We start from the raw sequence: 17,916 nt of genomic DNA, 5'->3' as shown, positions 1-17,916 counted from the left end.
TGTCAGAATTTCCTTCTCTTTAAGGCTGAATAATATTCCGTTGTATGGAGAGACGACATTTTGTGTACCCATTCATCACTGGAGGATTTCGAGCAGGCCCTGACACAGCAGGACGTAGCAAGAGATGGGCTGAGCGGGGACCCTCGGGGCCACAGTGGTTCTCTCCGTTCTGCCCTCCTTGCCTCCCTCTAGCTCCATTTCTGCCTTGGTTCCCCTGACAAGGAGCTGATCCTTTTACTGGTCCTCAAGGGACTCTCATTCTGGCAGAGACTGATGGGTGGCCTGGGGTCCGGTCCCTGTAGGCTTCCTGGAGGAGGCAGCCTCAAACCAGGGATCTGCAGATTAAAAGGGCAAGGAGGGCTGTGCAGAAGGAGAGAGGAGATTTGGGGCCAGAGGGTCTGGAATGGGGGATCTGGCCTCAGAGATGGAGGGAGGTGGGGAGTGGGCTGAGGCTGCCTTTGGTGAACACGTCCCCTGAGGCCTGCCTGTGTGTCGCTGGTAGGGGGCCGTGAGGAGCAAATTGAGGAAGAAGCAGGTACAGGACTGATGGATAGGAAGGAGGTTGCACGGGGGCCCAGATATGAGTGAAATACAGATGCTGCACTCACTGCATAATCTGATGAAGATACAAGGAGCGTCTGTTAAATCTTTCCAGAGGTGACAGAATTTTGAGCTAGAATGTGAGGGAAGGGAGTGATGTTTGTGGAGCCCCTACTATGTGACAAACACGAGGCACATGTTGCCTTGTGTTGTCCTCCCCTCTGCGCTCTCATTCTCTGCTCGTTTCATATAACGAACTGAGGTTCAGGGGCGCCTGTGCGGCTCAGCCGGTTGAGCGTCCGACTTCGGCTCAGGTCATGATCTCACAGTTTGGTTCGTGAGTTCGAGCCCCGCGTCAGACTCTGTGCTGACAGCTCAGAGCCTGGAGCCTGTTTCAGATTCTGCGTCTCCCTCTCTCTCGGCCCCTCCCCTGCTCGTGCTCTGTCTTTCTCTGTTTCTCAATAATAAATAAATGTTTAAAAAAATTTTTTTTTAATTGAAAAAGAGAACCGAGGTTCAGAGAGGTAAAGGGGCTTATCCCGGTCACACAGCTGGGTAGTAGAACGAACAGGATTCAAACCCAGGCCTGCAGGCCAAGCCCTAGATGTGTTGAACCAGGGCCTGGAAGGTTAGGAAGGAGGTCAGGCCCTGGTCTTGAAGGGCAGACAAGATCTTCCAGGTGATCCTCTGCCTTTACCAGAAACCAAACGCACTGATCCAGGCCAGGGCCACAGAGCTGTTTCCTGCAGACGATGCCCTGATAAGCGGGCTGAGGGTTAATGACTGTATTGCTCCCCCAATTAAAAGCAGAAAGGAAGAAGAGGTTGCATTCAATCAAGCCCCTTTCTCCTTCTCCTGCAGAATCCTAATTTGTGGACACCCGTTGTAATCGTCTGCCCAGCAAGCCCAGCCCTGCTCAGGCCCTGGGGCAGGAGAACACCATTGCAGCCTCTCAAAAATCTATAATTATTCCAGCCTCCCCGGGGACTGGCCATGAGGAGTTACCTGAGCAGGGAGGGAGGGCTCAGGACAGGAGGAAGTCAGAGAGGAGAAATGGATTTTCTGTCCCAAACTCAGCAGGCGTGCTAGCTGGCGAGAGGGGGTCTGGGTGCCTGGAGGGAAGGAGGTCGGGGAGAGGACTAGGAAGAGGGGCTGCAGGAGAAAGGTCGAGAAGTTACGGGCTCCGCTCTCGAGTGCTCTAGAACTGGGTTCAAATGTTCACGCTTTCTCTGTGGCTTTGGGCAAGTCCTTGACCTCTCCGGGCCGCAGCTTCCCCACCTGCACGATGGGGATGACAAGCATCACACTCCCCCACGGCAGCATGGCAGGAGCACGAGCAAATGTCCGAGATGAGTACTGCACCGTGCCTGGCCCAACGCAAGTGCCCTATGTCTTAGACATTGTTACCGCATTGTCGTCACGCGGTATCCTCTCTCACGGAGTCAGGTTAGGAAGCAAGAACCTTATGCCAATTAGAGCTGCCCACCTGCAGTGGGGGTATGAGGAGCTGGGCTCCCTGTCTCTGGAAGTGTCCAAGTGGGATACAGAAGTAGGGAACCTGGTGGCTGAACTTTTCCTGATTGGTTCAAACCAAACCCTGATGGGGGAGGGTGGGCCCCTGGGTCTTAGTCACAACTGCTGGTCAGACCCAGGTTCAACACCCAGCTGTGTGTGAACCGTGGGCAAGTCCTGGCCCCTTTTTGAGCCTCACTTTCCTCATCTGTCAGATGGGGGTGAGCAGAGGAGAGAGTATTAGAGATAGTGCCTGCCTAGTGCTAGGCATGCGTAGATGCTTAAAAATCATATGGATTCTTTTTGAAAAACAACAAAGCTCCCTGGATTTCTTTCTCTCTTCCTTGCCTTGGCCCACACCATTCCTTGCCCCGCCCCGCCCCCCACCCCCGGCCTCTGCTTGTCAGGATCCACCCATCTTCCGGCCTGGCTGCCGCGTGCCTCCTCCCCCAAGTGGAAGTGACCCCTCCCCTTCCCAATGCCCAGGGCACCTTCTCCCTCAGATTGTCTGAGCTGGTGGGGTTCTCAGACCCCAGGACTGACCCCCGTGGCACAAAGGAGCAAACCGAGGCTCGGAGAGGGGGAGACATGTTCCCCAGGCCCCACAGCCAGTCTGTTGGCAGAAACAGGCTCAGTTCTCCATCCCTGGTTCCAGTTCTGCATTCCGGGCACCCACCTGCACGTTGCTTCTCCTTCAGGGGCTCCTTGGGGCAGGTCTGGGGACAGACCCTCGTGTTGCTGCCCGTGACCAGGGAGACTCAGATTATGCCCTCAAATGCTCAGAACCTTGGTTTCCCCACTTGTCTTGCAGACACATTGCCCCCCTCACCACTGAGGTTGGAGCCAAACCTGAAGACAGGTCCTGGAAGGGACTGAGGGCTCGGAGAGACCCTGGGACCAGCGTCACTATGGGGGAGGAGGTGGTGGCTACACCCACAGATGACTCACCTGGTTCTATGAGTTCTGGGAGCCAGATTTCTATCCATCCTTCCACCCAAAGCCCATCCCCACTCCTGGCTCAGGACCACCTGCCCCACCTGTGGATGCGGAGGGTGGGGGGTGGGTAGGGAGCATAACACCTCCTCTGGGAAGATTGCCCTGATTGCCTCAGGCTGGCTGAAATGCCTCCCCAGCCTGTCCCGCAGAACCCATTTTAGACTACTTTTTTTTTTTTAAGTTTAATTAATTTTTTTTTTTTTTTTTTTTTGGAGAGAGAGAGAACAAGCAGGGGAGGGGCAGAGAGAGAGGGAGAGAGAGAATCCCAAGCAGGCTCCGCACTGTCAGTTTAAAGCCCAACGTGGGGCTCTGCCTCATGAGTCGTGAGATCGTGACCTGAGCCGAAATCAAAAGTCAGATGCTTAACGGACTGAGCCACCCAGGTGCCCCTAGACTGTTACTTTTTAAGAAAGACCTCTGCAACCAAAGAGAATTTCCATGTCTTGGAAATCAGGCCTGGGTTCCAATCCAGGCTCCACTGGGTGGCCACCTGCCAGGACATCCCACACACGTGACAGCTGAGCACCGGGAATGTGGCTCGTCTAAATTGAGATGTATTGTAATCGTGTAAAGTACATGCTGGATTGCCAAGACTTCGCACAAGAAGGAATGTAAAAGATTAATAATTTCTATGACATATTGAAATAACTTTTTTGCTATCTTGGGTTAAATAAAATACATGATTAAAATTAATTTAATCTGCTCAAAAAAAAATTTTTTTTTTAACTTTTCAAATGTGGCTCCTAGAAAATTAAAAATTCTGTACCTGTCTCAGCACCAGGGCATGCGCTGTTTCTGCTGGACAGCGCCTTCTAGAGGACCATTACTGGGATGGCGGAGGGGACTGGTGGCCGCGCGGCGGGGTCTTCCCCCAAGACTGTTTGGGGGTGAGGGAGCCTGGTCAAGGACTCAGGGCCTGACCTTCCTGTCCCCTGGCTGCTGTGTAACCCCAGGCCAGACACCACTCTCTCTGAGCCTTGCTTCCTGGATCAGTACAAAGAGCTGGTGGGCTGGGATTGGGCTTTCAGTCAGTCTGGGGGGGTGGGTGGGGCCTGCGGGCAGGGGAGGCTGAGCGAGTGTGGATGGAGGTCTGCCCCCGCCCCATGGAGTCCCCGCCCAAGGAGAGCCCATCTCTGCCCTTCCTGCCAATGAGACCCCCACGAACCATCTCTCCTCCGTCGACCAGACATGCTTCCTGCGCTCACGCACGTCTAGGCGGAGGAGAAGCGTGGTGGCGGAGTCCCACAGGCCGGGGTTCGGGGCTGGCTCTGCCCTTCCTAGTCTGTGATCCTAGCAGCTGTGTTTCCCCATGTGCAGGAGGGAAAGGGGCCAGTACATCTGCTTCCTGTGGCTCAGCAGTGGCACCTGCAGGAGGTCACAGCTGTGTCCTCTCACTGTCTCTTAGGCAGCCGGGTCCCACTGCTGGCTGCTTTGGATCCACCCCTCCTCCTTCCCAGCTTGCAAAGAATACTGGGTGTGGGTCAAGGCAAACTCCAGCTGTCCCAGGACAAGGGGCCAGGGGCTCCCCGAGGTTACCTCTCAGCCCCTCCTCACAGCTCAGGGCCACGATGGCCCCCTTCAGTCCTGCTTGAACTGGCAGGTTGTCATCAGGGGAGGTGAGGAGGGCTGGGCCTGGCCCAGGATTCTCAGGATGGGGACCGCTTGGCTCTGGACCCTGCTCCGCCATTACCCGGTCTTTCATTCACTCAAGAAGTATGTAATGAGGGGCACCTGAGTGGCTCAGTCAGGCATCTGACTTCAGCTCAGGTCATGATCTCGTGGTTCATGGGTTCGAGCCCTACATCAGGCTCTGTGCGGACAGCTCAGAGCCTGGAGCCTGCCTTGGATTCTGTGTGTGTGTCTCTCTCTCTCTGCCCCTCCCCCCATCCAAAAAATAAATAAGCATTTTTAATATTTTTTTAACGTTTATTTATTTTTGAGACAGAGAGAGACAAAGCATGAACGGGGGAGGGTCAGAGAGAGGGAGACACAGAATCTGAAGCAGGCTCCAGGCTCTGAGCTGTCAGCACAGAGCCCGACGCGGGGCTCGAACTCACGGACCGCGAAATCATGACCTGAGCCGAAGTCGGCCGCTTAACCGACTGAGCCACCCAGGCGCCCCTAAATAAGCATTTTTTAAAAAGTATTTATTGAGCACCTACTATGTGCCAGGCACTGTTCTAGGAGCTGGGACTCCATATATCCGTGGACGAGACAGGCACAGTGCTCACCGCCAGGGAAAGCAGACAATAAACATAAAATAAGTTTATTAGCTGGGCTGTCCAATACAGTAGCCATTACCTACAAGTGGCTATTTACGTTTAAATTTAAATGAGTTAAAATGAAATAAAATGTAAAATTCAGTTCCTCGTTCGCACTAGCCACATTTCAAGTGCTGGTGGTTTCTGGGTTAGCTCAGCTATAGCACATTTTCTTCACTGCAGAAAGTCTGTCAGAAGGCACCGATCATGTGTTGGAAGGAGGAGTGACTTGAAGCACCGGGTTGGGGCGGGAGACGCAATTTAAATGAGGTGGTCAGGGTTGAGGAGAGCAGAGTCCTGGAGCAGAGGAGCTTGGGAGCTCTGTGGGAGTCTACAGGCAGAGGGAATACCAGATGCAAAGGTCCTGAGGTAGGATCTCAACTGGAATGTTCAGAGAACAGCAAGGAGGCCATTGTGCCAGGAACAGAATGAGCAGGGGCCAAGCAGAAGCTGGCACCCGAGGGGACGGGCCCAAACACGGAAGGCCTGGTCTTTCACGGTAAAGGCTGCGGCTCTTGCCCTCAGTGAGGAGACACCGTGGAAAAGTTTTAAGGAAAGAACGAACCGGGATTGGTTTGTGTTTTGCCAAGATAACCGTGGCTGATAAGTTGAAAATAATTGTCGGGGAGGATGGGGTGGCCACAGGGGCCGAGCCTGGTTTTGTCTCCTGCCCAGTGGGAATAAGGACAGTCCCAATGCACGTGAAGACACCTCACACCTCACTGGGCACGTGCACAGTAATTGAAATACTCATTCTTTTTTTTTTTAATATCTATATTTTTTAAGTTTATTTAAAAAAAATTTTTTTAATGTTTATTTATTTTTGAGAGAGCACAAGCAGGGGAGGGGCAGAGAAAGAGAGGGAGACACAGAATCTGAAGTGGGGCTCCAGGCTCTGAGCTGACAGCGCAGGGCCTCCCGCGGGGCTGGAACCCACAAACAGTGAGCTCAAGACCGGAGACAAAATCAAGAGTCAGACGCTTAACCGAGTGAGCCACCCAGTCGCCTCCCCGAACACTCATTCTTATTAAACAGGCTTTGTTTATAGAACAGCGGCCAGTCCCTCCCAAACTTCACAGAATGTGGGAAACCTCCAGGAAGCCTCTCATAAACCTTTGACCTTGGGGATCAGGGACCTTGAAGACTTTATCTGAGCCCAGGTCCTGGAGTCGAGCTCCACATGGACACCCTGTGTGGAGGGCAGACAAGGCAGGGGCTTCCTGGCGGAGGTGTTTGTCAGTCCTGATGCTCCCAAAGCCCTTGGCATCTTGGGGAGGGGCAGGAGGCACGTGACCCCGAGCAGGACCCCCCACCTCCCAGCCCAGGGCGCCCTCTTCCTCCTGCCCCAAGCCGCACAGGGAAGGGGACATACAGGAGGGACCACTGGGTGGTGGCACATCGCCTCCGGGGAGGGGCGTACCCGGCAGGCTGCAGCAGCCAGGTGGGCACCAGGTGGGAGGACTGACGGACACACATTCCCCGGGTGACCTGCTCGTTGCCAGGCGTCTTTCCAGGGCGAGATGATCTCTCCTGAGAAGAGGAAAGAATTCTAATTACATCTCAGGACAATATTCGTTTGGAGAGAGGAGAGACAGAACATATGGTGGGGAGGGGCACGGGCCACATTAAATGGGCATTTGTTTTCTCGTTTACCTCGCGGCGTGGTGGGGGTGGCGGGGGGGCAGGGCTCCTGCTGGGTCAGGAGAGCTGCCTGCCCTGGGATTTTTACGGGGAGCTGGGCCTTGGGAGGGACAGGAGGCAGGTGCGGCTCTCACCGCACCCTGGGGGCCGTCAGAGGATGCAAAATGTCCAACCCATTCAGGACGCGCAGAGCGCCCGCTAGGTGCTGGGAGCTGCGTAACCGGTGGGGGTTCCACATCCCTGTTGTCCAGGAGCTCGGCACGCAGTGCCTGCCGTGGACACATATGTGACTGTGACCGCGTGGGCAGGAGGTTGGGGTGAGGTGGGATCCTACCCCGGGTGGTCAAGGAAGGCCGCTCTGAAGGGACCAAGTTTGAGCTTTGAGCGACTTGAAGGAGCCAGTTGGGCAGAGAGACCAAGGATAGAGCATTCCAGGCATTGGGTACAGTCAGGGCAAAAGTGAGGGGAGAGTGAGGCACGCTCAGAGGACCGAGAGGAGACCGAGGGGGCGGGGGAGCGAGCCCTAAACCCCACCCTGGTGGGTTCTATCTTAGTGCGGTGGGGAGCCAGGTGGGTTCTAAGCAGGGGTTTGGCTAGGTCTGACTTAGTTTTACAAGCCCGTGGTGCTGGGGTTGCGAATAACCCGGGAGGGAGACTGGCGGGGGTGACTAGAAAACTCTGGAAGAATTAACAAAAACGGCAGCTTCCTCCCAGGCCTCCTTGCTCATGTCTTCTAACCCGGCCCTTCTCTGATCCCTCACCTGGGTGGGCGTCCCGTGACCTCCACGGACTCCGGGATAGAGACCCAGCCGGTGTGGGGCATTCGGGGCCCTGGACCGGCCCCTTCATCCCCGCGTCCTGCCAGCTGCTGTTGCACACCCCTTGCCCAGCCTCAGTGAGCTCCTCCAGGGGCCCCACGTGAAGCCAGGCCGTTCGCGCTCGCCGCCCGTCTGCTCCCAGTCTTGCCACCTCTCCCTGACCCACCAGCCCTGTGCTCGCTGGCCCTGCTCTTTCCAGAGCCCCAGCCACCCCTCCCCACTTTCTCCACACAGCCCTGTTCACAGAGACGCCGCACGACATGACTGCACGGACGGGCGAGGACGTGGAGATGGCCTGCTCCTTCCGCGGCAGTGGCTCCCCCTCCTACTCGCTGGAGATCCAGTGGTGGTACGTGCGGAGCCACAGGGACTGGACCGACAAGCAGGCGTGGGCCTCAAACCAGGTACCGCCCCTGGGGTGACACCTGAGCTAGGCTGGGCGAACCCTGGCCCCGGGGGGGTAGAGCAGGAGGCACACCGAGGCTGAGCACGGGGGAAGGCCGCCGCAAGAAGGCCCCTCCAAAGAGCAGGGCCCCTCCCTTCAGTGTACAGGCGGGGAAACTGAGGCCAGAGGTTACAGGGCAAGGCGGGCAACCCGGTCCCCGCGCACGCACTCACCGGAGCAGACGCTGTGGGTGCCCTTGCACGCACCTGCCACCAGCCCGCCAACTCTGCCTGAGAGCTTTCTCTGGGCGACAGAGCCTGCTGGCCAGCGAGGCAGTCCAGCGATGACTGACGGAGCCGGAGGACGCATCCCCCAGCAACCTGGCCTGCAGCTGGGGTAACCGCAGAGCCCTGCGTTCTGTCCCTGAGGTGCCCAGCGAGAGTGGGTTCCGGCTGCCCACAGGGGTGCCGGGGGCACACTACTGACTTCCTCCCCTTTGTGGTCTCACCCACCCACTCCCCTACCGATCCAGGTTCCCTGGGATCCCCTCCCAGGTGGGCTTACTGCCCTTGAATCTTTGTCTCAAGGTCTGCTTCTGGGGGAACCCAACCTAAGACGCTTCCATTCTTACGGCTGGGTCAAGGCAAATAACATACAAGCACGTGCCTATCTGCCCACCCATTCGACATACGAACACGTAAATGTTTACGGACCTGCATGTGCACACATGGGCGTGCGCGCACATTCTCGTGTGTTCGTGAAATAGCCTCTAACATGTTCACAAATACGTATTGAACTCTGTGTCAACTCTTCAACACTTCCAGCCTGCCTCACAGGGCTCAGAGGTCTCGGTGCAGGGGTGGGGTGGGGGTGGGGGTGGGGGTCAGAGGAAGCTCCTGGCCACAGATTTGCAGGTATTTGCGATTGGAAGCATCTGGGGTCAGCCTGCAGGGAATAGTATGTGGGCAGGACTCTGACAGGATCTGCCACAAACACATGACCCGGGGTGTGATACACCTGAAAATGCAAACACATCCACAGACAGAGACACAAGTGGAGAGACAGATATTCCAACAGACCATACCAGGCAGGCTGACCCACCCCTCAGATCTCCAAATCCCCACATATCTAAATGCACAGCACGGTTTAACAGACCCCCTCTTTATCTTCCTTGGCTCTGACTCACCCCCACCCCGAGGCAGCACAGAGCTGAGGGATGCCCGGCTCCAGAGCCTAGAGTGTCACTTGCCCTGTAGGTACAATCTTAGCTATTGTCCCCTGCTCCTGCCCCATGATGCTAATGCCTTGTCTCTGCTCTCTCCGCCCCTCCCGCTCCCTCCCCACAGCTAAAAGCATCTCAGCAGGAAGACACAGGGAAGGACGCCACCAAAATAAGTGTGAGTTTTGGTAATGACTTCTCGCAAGGGCTCTAATGGAGGACACAGCTGTAATTTAAAAAAAAAAGAAAGAAAGAAAGAAAGAAAGAAAGAAAGAAAGAAAGAAAGAAAGAAAGAAAGAAAGGGTCCAGTTCAGCTGGGAGCTTGGGCTTGAAGATGGAGGAGAAGAAAAAAAAGAAAGGGGGAAAAAATGGCCTCGTTCTGTTTTTTAAAAGACGCAGATCTTTCAAGTTCATTGAGTGACAGGCACAAAAAATGACAGGGGGAGAGAAGATGCATTCTCTCCTGTCGGGGCCAAGGCTGTGTGCATCCTGGATACTTTGTGTCTGTCTCAGCAGCAGTTTTTATTTGGGGAACCAACAGGGTCTAATGAGACTAAGCTGGCTTTTTTCAGCCCATCATGACTGTCTGTGATGGCATGTCATGGTCACTTGGGTCAGCCTGGTTCCCAGGGGTGAGGTGGGGCAGGGGGAACGACAGCCGGAAGATTTCAAGACTGGCCGTGCCTTCTTATGCATGGACTCATTTTATCAGTGCTACAACTCCGTAGGGAATGGCCGAGCATTTGCCCATTTTCCAGGTAGGATAACTGAGGCTTAGAGGGGTCAAAGATTTGCTGGTGGTCATGACGTGGTTGAGCTGCCTGTCTTCGGGGCTTGAACTCCTTGTCTCCAGACTCTGCTGGGGCCTCATCTGGGGACCCAGGGGCCTCAGGGAGTGACAGTTTTTGTGGAGAAGGGACATCCCCAGCCAGGCCTGGAAGAGGCACGCAGGACTGAGAAAGGAAGGGAAAGAGAAAAGCATGCTGAGGATGGGGACAGGCCTAGGGACATGTGTGACCATGGGGCCCGGCTGGATTGGTACATGGGGCATCAGGTCAGCCTGGCAGGAGACTAGGAAATCCACTACAAACATTAGAAATGTAGGTGCTCACAAGGGTATAGTGTGTATGTGGGCGGGGGGGGGGGAGTGACCTCCAAATTCACTCTTTTCTATTGATTCTAACACCACTTTTCAAGAGTTTGTGGGGGAGCTCAGTATCCCAAGGTCAATGAGACACAGATGTGCTGAGGAGCCTTGTCCCACAGCAGAAGTCACAGTGTAAAGAGTGGGCACCAGCAGGCATGGGGGGTGCCATGCTGGACATTGAAGATGGCAGAACAGAGGCAGGGAGGCCAGGGAGGAGGGCCCCGCAGCCACTCTGACAAGAGGTGGGCATGTGAGAGAACAAGGGCCTTTAAAGCAACATTTGCGCGGTCTGCCCAGGGCCCTTCACAGCTGGGGTCTGGAAATTCAAGCCGCTTCCAGGTTAGGACAGCTCTAGCTCCCCCCTCCACCCGTGCCCCCCACCCTCTCCACAGGCAATGCCCCATTTCTTGCCCAGACACCCACCAGTGAAGCCTGGGCAGGTGGAGACCTGTGTATATGTTAATATACCTGCAACTCTTTCTGCTGCGATTTTGTTTGGGGTTTAAGGAGTGTCTCAGGCAAAGGGAAGAATAATCTAATTGACTTAGAGGATTAGAATTCGTAGCTGCTAGGCCCCACGTGAGGGGAATGCGAAGCTGCTAATTAGTTAAATAAAATAAATGTGCTCAGCGTGATTGTGCAATCACTCCCCACCCCCAGCTCCTGTGATTCCTGTTCCAGCTGGGGCTCCGGGGGTCTGGTTAGGAACCTCACAGAGAGGCATAGACTACCTCCTCGTACAGACAGCGTCTCACACACGACAGTTCCTAAATCCACAGGCACGGAGTTAGCCTACACCTGTGAACAGATGCACACCCTGGTTTCCCGCAGTCCAGAAGGCTCAGACTTGTCTCCATGGCCTTCAAGGCTCCGCTCGACTCACTCTTCTCACCCTCTGTGCTGTCTCATCTTGCTTGACCTGGCTCCCCTTCCCCTCCCAACTCTGGTTGCTTTTCTGCCTTCCCGTTTCTTCCCACCTCCTGGCTTTTGCATGGGCCGGTTCCTCTGCCCAGAAAACTCCTCTGTCTTCCTTCAGAGCTCAGCTCAGGACGCCTCCCTTGACCCTGTGCCTCAGCTGGCACCCCTTTTCCCTGCTGGCCACATTTTCATCTGCAATCACCCATGTGTGTATTTGTTTCATAGCTGTCCCCCCAACACCTGGGGCTGGGACTGTGCCTGCCTGATGAACTTGTTACATTCCCAGAGCCTAGTACAGTGCCTGGTACATAGTAGGTGCCCAATAAATAACTGAATGGTATATACAAACACACACCCAGGCCAACGGTGGTATAAACCCAGACACAGATTTTGGTGCACAGACAGGCCAGTATGATGTGCATCCCTGCCTGTACCTGTACCTGTACATGTACAGGTGACATGAAGGCACAGAGTGGCTCCTGTGGGGCCACGGGGCCTAGAACCCAGGCCCTGTATCTGGACCAGCCAAATGAGCCAGGCAGGAACTCGGCCCGGTAGCCCCATGCCTTCTAAAAGTCCTGATTGTGATGGGCAGTTCCTGATTTTTTAAAAAGTTAATTGGTTTTTGCTTTTTATTTTTTTTTAAGTTTATTTATTTTTGAGAGAAAGAGAGAGAGAACACAAGCTGGGGAGGGGCAGAGAGAGAGAGGGAGACACAGAATCCGAAGCAGGCTCCAGGCTCCGAGCTGTCAGCACGGAGCCCGACGCGGGGCTCGAACTCACAAACTGGGAGGTCATGACCTGAGCCGAAGTCAGGCGCTCAACCAACTGGGGCAGCTCCTGATTTTTAACTTTTGGGACCTAATTTGAAAAACACTGTGGGAGCTAAATAGCATCACGCGCTGGCTGGGCAGCGTGGGCACCGTGGGGTCTCAGGCTCTGGGGCAGGAAGTGGCATCAGCTTCCAGGGGCCTGGTGCCAGAGGGCTCGGTGACCTGTTGGGGCTGCCATGGTAACCCCGGGAAGGTTCAGGATCCACTGTGCTGAGGACGCAGTGGGGCCCACACCTGGCATCCCTGAGCCCAAACACTTTGTATAGGATGAAGTCCTAGAGATTGGCTGTGTGAACGAGTGTGGTTTGCTAGATTAAAAACTGCCCATGAATTTGTGGTCATAAGACCCCTATTCCCAGCATGCGGGGGGGTGGCTGGAGCATGAAAGGGGCCCCAGCTCCTGTGCAGGAGACAGGTGAGGTGACGAAAGAGCTGAGAATCTTGTAGGGAGGCCAGTTATGTAGGAGGACAGGCCTCTGTGAGACAACAGTAATAATAATAAAGCAGCTAACATTTAGAGAGTGCCTGCCATATGCCAGGAACCATGATGAGCGCTTTGCTTCCCATCAATGATCTCATTTCACTTGGGACCTGGGGAAGGACCCCTGGCCTAAACAACTCTCCCTTGGTAGCTTGCATATGCTGGGGGTTTTACCTTCAGGGCCTCATTTCTGTGGCTCAGGCAAATTCTTTTTCTTATTGGTGGTTTTCAAGTTCTGCAAGTTTTTCTTTTGACCTAACGCAAAGGGGACAGCCCTGAAGAGGCCTCAGGAAGCCACTGCAGCCTGTCTCTGGGGTCGCCATGAAATCTCCATGAAGCGTTGAAAGACAGTGGCCTTTGTCAGACCAAGCGGCCGGGTGGGCCAAGCCCCTGCGAGAGCTGTCTGGCTGTCATGGAGAACAGATTAGGAGGGGCCACAGTGGCTCTGGGGAGACCTGGGAGGAGGCTGGGATGATGACCAGGTGAGAGAAGCTGGGACCCTGGCCAGTGCAAGGGGGCTGGACTCTGGAGAGAAGGGGAGGGGCCCAGTGATGTTCAGAGCGAAGATCGGTGGGATTCTGGGATTGACTGTGCCAGAGTGCAGAAGAAGCAAAGGCAGTGATGACGTGGGAGGGTCTGGCTGGAGCAGGTGAGGCCTTCTGGGGTCGAGATTCGGAGAGACCGGGTTGGATTCTGAACAAGCCAAGGGGCTGATGAAAGCGGCACGGGAGTGGCAGAGCTCAGAGCAGGCCCTGGCGTGGGGTAGGGACCATCTGATGCCCCATCCCCACCCCAGCACCTTCCCGGGGCCACCCTGTCACGCTCAGGCTCAGCCATGAGGCTGCAGGTAGGAGAGGTCTGGCACCATGGACACATATCAGCACCTTTCATTCTTCCCGGTGTGGCTCTGGAGAAAGATCCCAGCCCTGAGGGCCCAGGGGTGCCCCTGCCAGGCCCAGAAAGGCCTGGGCCATGGGTGAGCAGGGAGGAGGCTGAGCCTGGTCATGGCATGGACTCGCCTTGTCTCTTTCAGCATAATTAGGTGCTTAATTGCACTGCTAAGGCCTGTCGATGCTTGTGCTGAGGTGATTATGATTTACAGCCAGGCTGCCGTGCGGGGGTCTCCTCTCCTCCTGGCCTCTCCAGTGTCGCTGGAGGGCTGAGCCATAGGGTTTTCTGCCCAGTTTGTGAATGAGGAAATCCAACAGGCTGCTTCCTCTGCCCCCAAGAAGCTGGAGCAGGATGGTGGACCCCCTCCCATAAGATATACCTCTGAGGATGGGCCGGGCTCCCTCAAGACAAGGAAGGCTGGGGACCTAGGGAAGGAGGTAGGAAAGGGTGAAAGGTACACCTGTGGTGTACTGGTTACGGGAGGCTCACCAGAGATGTGGTTAAGGCCTGGTCTCTGTCACCAGCTGGATGGCCTTGGGCAAATCACCTTACCTCTCTGAGCCTCAGTTTCCTGACCCATGCAATGGGTATCCTGGCAGGGCCTACATCACGGGGTTATCGCGAGGCTCAAAAATGATGCATGAGGCTTTTAGCACATCGCCTCATAGTGATCAAGTGCTCTGTAAACACTGGCTGCGAGCCCTACTCTTACTGCTGTTATGGTTTTTATTATTTGCCTTCTCCAGATGGTGCTTAAAAGGGTAGACACCAGGGCCGGAGAGAGCCGTGTCTCATGTGGCACTCTTCCTGAGGTGCGGGGTTCGGTGTGGGGTCTGGGCTCTCGGTGAGCCCGTGCAGCATTGCTGGGGTCTGGCTGCTTCCCAGCTGTGACCCCAGCACCCAGCTCATAGTGCGTTCTTGCCAAATGTCCACCAAAGGCACGATGAATCCAGCCCAAGAGCCTGGGTGCTGGTGGCTTGCTGGGGTCAGACCCGGCCTCCCAGCACCCTGGCAGTGCTCCCAGACTCCCTCCTCCTCTCTGAGAGGCCTCTGTTCTGCTGGCAGAAGGGGCGACAGGGTTGGGTGGGGGGGCACAGAGCAGACTGCCTGGGGAGGGCTGGTCCAGGCCTCACCTTGCGTCTGGGGGCGGGAGGGGTGGGCTGCGGCTGGTGCTCCCTCCCTAGGAGCGGCTGCTCCCAGTGCTTCGCATTATTACTCCATTAGCGCCTTGTAGGGTTGACAAATGAAGGATAATTAATATCCGTGAGGGAAACAGATGTTGAGGTAATTCGCTCCCCGCTGCGCATTTGCAACAGCATCTCCTAACTCGCCTGAGAGCATGGCAGGGCCACAGGGCCTCCCTGTGCCCTTGGTCAGAGGTGATGGAATCAGCAGGGCCGGTGGCCTCCAGCTGGGCCCAGCCTGGAGCTGGGCAGGGGAGGCTGGTCCTCAGCCCCACACCAAGAGGGGTGCCTGGGAGAGCCTCACCGTCTCGCTACTGGGAGTCCTGCCTGTGTCCCATCTCGTGCCTCCTACTCTACCAGAAGCCCATGTTTTCCTGCTTTGTGGGGGTGACGGCCAGCCAGCCGGAAGGCTCAGAACCAGAGAAGATGGGCCAGGCTCCTTGGCTGTCCACCCAACCACCCCTCTTCTTCCCTCCTGGAGCCTGGGAAGCACCACTGTGGCCCTGCCGGTGCTGGGTGACCCCTGATGGGCCTGTCACACCATTTGGAGGGGTAGCATGCATGCATGGAGTCAGGCCTGGGTTGAGTTCCCAGCTCTGCCCTTCGCTGACTCAGTGCCCACAGGAAGCCCCTTTTCTTTTCTGAGCCTTCATTTCACCATCTGTAAGGTGGGTATAGTCATGTGTAACGTGACCTCAAATTAGAAAGCATGATATCTGGGTACCACTTCCCTTGAAGAAAGAAGGACCTAGCCTGAGTCCACTCATTCAACAAATGTTGGTTGTTGCTTACAGAGGACAAGGCCCTGGATGGTCACTAAGGTGAACAAAATAAGTATCATCCCTGTCTTCATGGTGTTTTTAGTTTGGACAGGGAAAGAAACCAAAATCAAGTCAACGAATAAATGGTTCTCAAACTGTAATAACTGCTGTGAAGGAAATAAACGGGGGGTTGTGATCGAGGGCGTCTTGGAGGAGGTGCTGTTGAAAATGAACGGGTGTCAAGCAGGTGAAGAGAGGTGGGGGAACAGCATCCAGGCAGAGAGACCAGCGTGTGCAAAGGCCGTGATGTCAGAGAGACAGCTTGGCATTTGGAGGAGACGAAGGGGGCCCAGGGGCCCGAGCAGGTCAGTGGGATGAGTGTAAGCCACACGTGCGTGTGCCCAGCACAGGCCCAGGCACGTCTGCAGTGAACGCGCCCCTGCGGAGAGGGCCCTCTTTTGCGTCTTGGCCTCCTCACTGCAAGGGCGGCCGGCGGGGGCCTCCTGGCTCCACGAGCTGGGGCTTGGCAAGAACATGACAGCTGGTTTTCCGCACCCCCCCCCCCCCCGCTGGTCCCCACCCCAGGGGAGAGGGACCAGTAGGGCTCAGGGCTGGGGCTGCAGGTCTGAAGCCCGCTCAGCTCCCGCCTGGCCTGGCGAGCCCGTAGTGATGCCAGCAGGAGGTGAGGTCAGCGAGAAGGGGCCGGGGACCGCTCTCCCCCGTTCTGTGTAGACAGGGTGGGGGCTGCACGGGGCAGGGCAGGCAAGTAAGAAGGGGACCGGGAAGGATGGGAGCCCCTCCCACCTGTCCTCTCCAGGCCCAGCTCCCCCTACCCTTTTTTTTTTTATATATATATATTTTTTTCAACGTTTATTTATTTTTGGGACAGAGAGAGACAGAGCATGAACGGGGGAGGGGCAGAGAGAGAGGGAGACACAGAATCGGAAACAGGCTCCAGGCTCCGAGCCATCAGCCCAGAGCCTGACGCGGGGCTCGAACTCATGGACCGCGAGATCGTGACCTGGCTGAAGTCAGACGCTTAACCGACTGTGCCACCCAGGCGCCCCTCCCCCTACCCTTTTTAACTTCTTATGGTGAACTGTGGATTCACAGAAAGGGGCAGTAATAGATCAGAGAGTCCGCTTGCCTTTCACCCAGCTTCCCCAGTGACAACCTTTTCTCTTCTCATTGGCAAAAATTCTTAGTAGCTCTATATTCGCTGCGGGTTTATTCATAAGAGCCCTAATCTGGAAACTCCCCACCTGTCCATCAACTGGTGGCTGGATAAACCAATTGTGGTGTGGTCCTGTGATGGAATACTACTCAGCGATGCAAAAGGACAAACTGAGTCTTGCAACAACATGAAGCAGTCTCACTGACACTCTCTTGTGTGGAAGAAGCCACACCCGAAAAGAGTTCAAGGACAGACAAAACTAATCAATAGTGACAAAAGTCAGAGTAGGTGGGGGTGAGTATTGATGAGGAAGGACCGCAAGGGTGTGCCCTAGAGGGTTATAAGTGTCCCATGCCTCGCTCTGGGTGGTGGCCACACAGGCATACATGAGTTCAATTTCATCAAACTGTATGCACTTTACCGCATACAAGTTATATTTCAATTTTATTTTATTTTATTATTTTTTTTAACATTTACTCATTTCTTTTTTTTTTAATTTTTTAATGCTTATTTAATTTTGAGAGAGAGAGAGACAGAGCACGAGTGGGAGAGGGGCAGAGAGAGAGAGGGAGACAGAGAATCCGAAGCAGGCTCTAGGCTCTGAGCTGAAAGCTCAGATGTGGGGCTTGAACTCCTGAACTGGGAGAGCATGACCTGAGCCAAAGTCGGATGTTCAACCAACTGAGCCACCCAGGTGCCCCACATTTATTCATTTCTGAGAGACAAAGAGACAGAGCATGAGATGGGGAGAGGCAGACAGAGAAGGAGGCACAGAATCCAAAGCAGGCTCCAAGGCTCTGGGCTGTCAGCACAGAGCCCGACACGGGGCTCGAACCCATGGACCATGAGATCATGACCTGAGCTGACGTGGGACGCTTAACCGACTGAGCCACCCAGGTGCCCCATATTTCAATTTTAAAATAAAACATTTTAAACCCAGGGAGCCTGGGTGGCTCAGTCGGTTAAGCGTCCGACGTCAGCTCAGGTCATGATCTCATGGTCCATGGGTTCGAACCCCACGTCGGGCTCTGTGCTGACAGCCCAGAGCCTGGAGCCTGCTTTGGATTCTGTGTCTCTCTCTCTTTGCCCCTGCCCCACTCGCACTCTGTCTCTCTCAAAAATAAATAAACATTAAAAAAAAATTTAGGGGCACCT

At 55.2% G+C, this 17,916-nt stretch overlaps 2 protein-coding genes across 3 annotated transcripts in view; one reads left to right on the top strand and one right to left on the bottom strand.

The window, feature by feature from the left end:
* Positions 1 to 17,916, top strand: part of VSTM2L (V-set and transmembrane domain containing 2 like) — a 37,223-nt gene that overhangs the window by 16,858 nt on the left and 2,449 nt on the right. For both annotated transcript variants that reach the window (XM_027070065.2, XM_027070066.2), the window contains 2 exons: positions 8,003 to 8,172; positions 9,500 to 9,550. In XM_027070065.2, the coding sequence (XP_026925866.1) occupies positions 8,003 to 8,172; positions 9,500 to 9,550 (221 nt within the window). The remainder of the gene's footprint in view (positions 1 to 8,002; positions 8,173 to 9,499; positions 9,551 to 17,916) is intronic.
* The window catches only part of TTI1 (TELO2 interacting protein 1), an 82,084-nt gene continuing 70,340 nt past the window's right edge, over positions 6,173 to 17,916 (bottom strand). Inside the window, exon 8 of the mRNA XM_053199977.1 lies at positions 6,173 to 6,839. Within this exon, the coding sequence (XP_053055952.1) occupies positions 6,383 to 6,839 (457 nt within the window). The 3' untranslated portion in view covers positions 6,173 to 6,382. The remainder of the gene's footprint in view (positions 6,840 to 17,916) is intronic.

Source organism: Acinonyx jubatus, chromosome A3 (assembly GCF_027475565.1).
Source record: "Acinonyx jubatus isolate Ajub_Pintada_27869175 chromosome A3, VMU_Ajub_asm_v1.0, whole genome shotgun sequence".
NCBI lineage: Eukaryota > Metazoa > Chordata > Mammalia > Carnivora > Felidae > Acinonyx > Acinonyx jubatus.
The sequence above is the reverse complement of the archived record's forward strand: the minus strand, read 5'-3'. Positions and strand labels throughout refer to the sequence as shown.